At 41.2% G+C, this 5,808-nt stretch overlaps 1 protein-coding gene across 1 annotated transcript; it reads left to right on the top strand.

Moving 5' to 3' along the window:
* The first annotated feature begins 1,521 nt into the window (after positions 1–1,521).
* Positions 1,522–4,730, top strand: LOC309715582 (tripartite motif-containing protein 16-like). The gene has a single exon (XM_082548832.1). The coding sequence runs from the start codon at positions 2,451–2,453 to the stop codon at positions 4,128–4,130; it is 1,680 nt and encodes a 559-aa protein (XP_082404958.1). The 5' UTR covers positions 1,522–2,450; the 3' UTR covers positions 4,131–4,730.
* The last annotated feature ends 1,078 nt before the right edge of the window (positions 4,731–5,808 follow it).

Genomic DNA, 5,808 nt, shown 5'->3' with positions numbered 1-5,808 from the left:
TCCTTCCATGACTGAATATTCCTTTAGTGCATCCCTCACAGATCTGTCTGTATCAGAATAGGTCTAAACAACATAGTGTAAATGCAGTTGCTGGTGAGCCTCATTTCTTGTAGGAGGTGAAAAAGAGCAGAGCTCTGTTTCCTGTCAGAGCACAGAGGTTGTTTCTTTTCAGAGAAGGTTAAACTGCCTTCCAGTCACTGAGAGACACTGAACCGGCACAGCACATGAATCAAATGGACCAAACAAAATTCTGCTGTTCAGTCTGTTTGGATCTATTGAGGGATCCGGTGACTATTCCCTGTGGACACAGCTACTGCATGAACTGTATTAAAAGCTTCTGGGATAAACAGCAAAAGAAGAAAATCTACAGCTGCCCTCAGTGCAGACAGACTTTCACACCGAGGCCTTTCCTGGTGAAAAATACCATGTTAGCTGATTTAGTGGAGGACCTGAAGAAGACTTGACTCCAAACTGCTCCTGCTTTTTGCTGCTATACTGGACCGGAAGACATGTCAGTGGGATTAAGGAGGTCCTCGAAGTATTCCTTCCAACGCCCAACAATTTTCTCAGTCAAAGTCAGCAGTGGTCCGCCAGCACTATACAGTACACTGTGCAGGTAGAGCACCACTTTCCCCTTCTGAGACGCCTGAAGGTTTTCTAGAATCTCTTCGAGGCACTCCGAGAGTCTTTTTCCATGGCCTCTCTGAACTCCTCCCACATCCGAGTTTTTGCTTCAGGCACTGCCCGAGCCGCATTCCGCTTGGCCCTTCGGTACCTGTCAGCTGCCTCCGAAGTCCCACAGGCTAACCAAGCCTGAGAGGACTCCTTCTTCAGCCTGGTGCCTCCCTTCACCCATTCAACTTCCAACAATGGCACGGGGCGAACCAAACTTTGGTGGACCAGGGTCTGCGTGAAGCCCGTGTCCACCAAAACGTTGTGTACATCCCCATGGGTGGCCGTGGGAGGCTTGGTCTATGGCATAGACTGCTTTTTGGTCACTCAATTTCTTTTATTATTAATGTGCATTTGCTTGAGACACTATTGGATGTGCATCTTTGCGGACCAAGTTTGATGAGGTGTAGGTTACACCTTTGTGTTCTAAAAGTGTTCGAGGCCTGATGAACTTTTAGTTTAGACTTGACCTCTGGGTCAAGTTGTGTTGGATTCTGGTTATGAAGTTGTATTTGTTTGTCTGCTTGATTGTTTTTGTATTATTTTGTGTATTGTTCTAAGTTGATTTTGACAATTTTTGTCATATATTATTTTATGTTATTTATTTTATGCTTTTTGTTGTTTTTTTGAGAGCTTAAGTTGATATTTAGAGGTGTCCTAGCAGGCGCACAACACACACAGCCCACAGCTCTGTATTCCCATATGTTGCAGATTGCAGAAGTTGCAGCGATTTGCAGTAAAGAGCCCAGAAATCTAATGCTGTCTCCTACCTGTTATTCAAACGCCAGTACAATGCATCAATAGGCGTAGACACATGCATCATTCTGTAAGTGTGAGAATGAACTAAGATTAGAAAATGTCACAATATAAAGTGTAATTTATTTTCATTCATATCTTCCTAAACTTCCTAAACTTCCTAATGTTCCTAATCCAGATCCCTCAGGTCATCTGGATCCGGTCTTTTATCAGTTCCCAGAGTCAGAACCAGACACGGAGAAGCTGCATTCAGCTTTTATGCTCCTTATATCTGGAACAAACTCCCAGAAAGCCTCAGATCAGCTGAAACACTCAGTTTATTTAAATCCAGGTTGAAGACTCACCTGTTCTCAGCTGCATTTGAATAAAGCACCAAATCCACACTTTAAGCTTAAATTTCAAAACTTACATTTAACTACTGATTTTATCTACTGTTCTGATTTTATCTGTTTTGATTTTATATACTGTTGTTTGTTTGTTTGTTAATTAGTTAGTTAGTTTATTTGCTTGTTTTATTCAATTTTAAATCATGTTTTTTATTTGTTCTTGTTTCTAATGTCTCTGTAAAGCACTTTGAATCACCTTGTTGTTGAATTGTGCTATACAAATAAACTTGCCTTGCCTTGCCTTGCCTTGCCTAATGAACTCGCTGCGTGTTGACTGTCAGATTTCAAAGCTCTAAGTAAAGTCGAAGTTGGTTGACCAACTTAAACCACTTTAACCAGTTTAACTGGGTCTGACTTGTTGCTGCATTCTGTAATCAAATATACCACACCCCACATCATCTGAATGGCTCTTGGTCGCTCTATAAGGATATTTCTTTAGTGCATCCCTCACAGATCTGTCTGTATCAGGATAGGTCTAAACAACATGGTGTAAATGCAGTTGCTGGTGAGCCTCTTTTCCTGTAGGAGGTGAAAAAGAGCAGAGCTCTGTTTCCTGTCAGAGCACAGAGGTTGTTTCTTTTCAGAGAAGGTGAAACTGCCTTCCAGTCACTGAGAGACTCTGAAACGGCACAGCACATGAATCAAATGGACCAAACAAAATTCTGCTGTTCAGTCTGTTTGGATCTATTGAAGGATCCGGTGACTATTCCCTGTGGACACAGCTACTGCATGAACTGTATTAAAAGTTTCTGGGATAAACAGCAAAAGAAGAAAATCTACAGCTGCCCTCAGTGCAGACAGACTTTCACACCGAGGCCTTTCCTGGTGAAAAATACCATGTTAGCTGATTTAGTGGAGGAGCTAAAGAAGACTGGACTCCAAACTGCTCCTGCTGATTACTGCTATACTGGACCTGAAGATGTGGCCTGTGATGTCTGCACTGGAAAAAAAATTAAAGCCTTTAAGTCTTGTTTGGTGTGTTTTGCATCTTACTGTGAGAAACACCTTCAGCCTCATTATGATGTGGTTCCATTCAAGAAACACAATCTGGTGGAGCCCACCAAGAAGCTCCAGGAGTACATCTGCTCTCATCATGATGAGGTCATGAAGATGTTCTGTCGTACTGATCAGCAGAGTATCTGTTATCTCTGCCCTGTGGATGAACATAAAGGCCACGACACAGTCTCAGTTGCAGCAGAAAGGACTGAGAGGCAGAGAGAGCTTGAGGTGAGTCGAAAAAACATCCAGCGGAGAATCCAGGACAGAGAGAAAGATGTGAAGCTGCTTCAACAGGAGGTGGAGGCCATCAATCAGTCTGCTGATAAAACAGTGGAGCACAGTGAGAATATCTTCACTGAGATGATCCATCTCATCCAGAAAAGAAGCTCTGATGTGAAGCAGCAGATCAGATCCCAGCAGGAAATTGAAGTGAATCGAGTCAAAGAGCTTCAGGAGAGGCTGGAGGAGGAAATGACTGAGCTGAAGAGGAAAGATGTTGAGCTGAAGCAGCTCTCACACACAGAGGATCACATCCAGTTCCTACACAACTACCCCTCACTGTCAGCACTCAGCGAGTCTAGAGACTCATCCAGCATCAATATCCGTCCTCTGAGGTACTTTGAGGATGTGACAGCAGCTGTGTCAGAGGTCAGAGATAAACTACAGGACATTGTGAGAGAGGAATGGACACACATCTCACTGACAGTTACTGAAGTGGATATTTTACTGTCAGATCCAAACACAGAGCCAAAGACCAGAGCTGGATTCTTAAAATATGCATGTGAAATCACACTGGATCCAAATACAGCACACAAACATCTTTTATTATCAGAGGGGAACAGAAAAGTAACATTCATGAAACAACAACAGTCTTATTCTGATCATCCAGACAGATTCACTGATTGGTTTCAGGTCCTGAGTAGACAAAATCTGACTGGACGTTGTTACTGGGAGGTGGAGTGGAGAGGGAGAGTTCATGTAGCAGTCGCATGCAAGAATATCAGCAGAAAAGGATGGGGTAATGAATCGAGATTTGGACGTAATGATAAATCTTGGGCATTAGAGTGTAAAATAAATAGTTATACATTTTTGTATAACAATATCCAAATTGCTGTCTCAGGTCCTCAGTCCTCCAGAGTAGGAGTGTACCTGGATCACAGAGCAGGTATTTTGTCCTTCTACAACGTCTCTGAAACCATGACTCTACTCCACAGAGTCCAGACCACATTCACTCAGCCGCTCTGTGCTGGACTGAGGATTTACACAGATGAATTGGGTAGTTTTAAAACAAATGCAGAGTTGATTAAAGTGAAATAGACAGCAGTCGTTCATATTGCGGGTTTAAATCTGTATTTTTGTTTCATTTTAGTTTCTCTCCATCATTTCTGTACTGCACAGAGATCAGCGGTCAGTCAAACGTTATGGGTGGTACACATTCTAGTTGTTCTCTTGATGTTTTGGACTTTTTAAAGAAGATCTTTCCTCTGACTGTTAATGGAGGCTATCACTGCTCATCATGAGTTTTATTTACTAAAGTATTTTTCCTAATGAAAATATAAACTTCTCTATCCTCTAAATGTTTCTTGAATATTTGTATTGAAAAATGTGAACATTTATCTTCATGAGTAAGGCAGACCATATGTGTGTTTTCGTGTTTGTTTTTTTCCAAAATCATGAAAAAAATGACGAAAAATTGTGATTTTAATGAATGAATTTATATATTGTGTTGATGTTTTATTTTGTGAATAAACTGGAAGATTTTACTATAAATCAAACTTTGAACAAAGTTCTTTTTTTTCTGTCTTCATTCAGGGATCCCACTCAAATCTGGTGCAGAAAATATGAAACTAATCTGAGAGAATAACTGATGCAGTTTTCCTCATAAAGCATCACAAAGTTCAGAGTTCATATTTAGAGCAGAATATTCAGCAGTCACTCTGTGGCCTTTAAACTTTCTTCACTAAAACAGCTTCATTACGTAGAAACTTTATATTTTCTTGATTCTCTTAAGTCCTTTACGATGTTTACAATGGTCCTTGAATGCAGCATCAGTGTTACAGGTTGTGACTTGTGTCAACAAACTGACACAATGTGATATCACAGATATCTGTATTTACTGATTATGTTGAAGCTGCTGAAGGCTCAGTGAAGTTTTTTCTTCCTGCAGATTAACAACTGAAATCTGAAACTGATGCACAACATGAGGGTGGGGTGCCTTCATCCTGCTAACCAGGATGTAGAGGAGGTTAAAGAACCTCAGCTCAGTTTGTCCACAATCCAGTCACTTTTTGTTATAAAACTGTTATAAAACTATAAAACTGTTTCCCTGTTTAGTTAGAGGTCATTAGTAGAAATATACAAAACATGCACATGTAATTTTGGTGATAACTTACAGGAAAATCTCAGTTTTGAATATAAATATAATAAAAACCACATTTACATATTTATTGAATCAGCTGAAAAAGACTGGACTCCAAGCTGCTCCTGCTGTAATACTGATGTCATTGCTGTGCTGGACCGTAAGATGTGTCTCTACTACTTATTAAACATTCACAGCGCCCATTCAATGCGGGTTACTAGCAGAAATCAGCCCATATATGTAGACCTCTAGTGCTTTCTACACCTGCTAGTTTGTTCAGAAGGTTGTTATCATCCATTCAGATGGAGTATCACAAACAGGAGGATGAGGTGACCCCAGAATTCACTCTCGTTGGATTCCAGTGGATACTGTCATGAATCGCTGTGCGGCAGGCAGGAGTAGGACCCAAAATGCAGGACTCACAGGCACGAGGGAATGAACTCAAAACTCAGCTTTATTTGCTGGCAGAACAAACATATAAACTTAAACTAAACTGGGAAACCACAAACTAAGAACTCACAGAGAGACACACAGGGAGATCCACACAGCAAGAGGGACGACGTCACGCTGAACAGAGGGAGACGCAGACAGAAATACACAGAGGGTTAACGAGGGAAGTGGGAGCACACGGGGAAC

The sequence above is a fragment of the Aulonocara stuartgranti genome, assembly GCF_965226115.1.
Source record: "Aulonocara stuartgranti genome assembly, chromosome: 10".
In the NCBI taxonomy this organism is placed as follows: Eukaryota; Metazoa; Chordata; class Actinopteri; order Cichliformes; family Cichlidae; genus Aulonocara; species Aulonocara stuartgranti.
The sequence above is the reverse complement of the archived record's forward strand: the minus strand, read 5'-3'. Positions and strand labels throughout refer to the sequence as shown.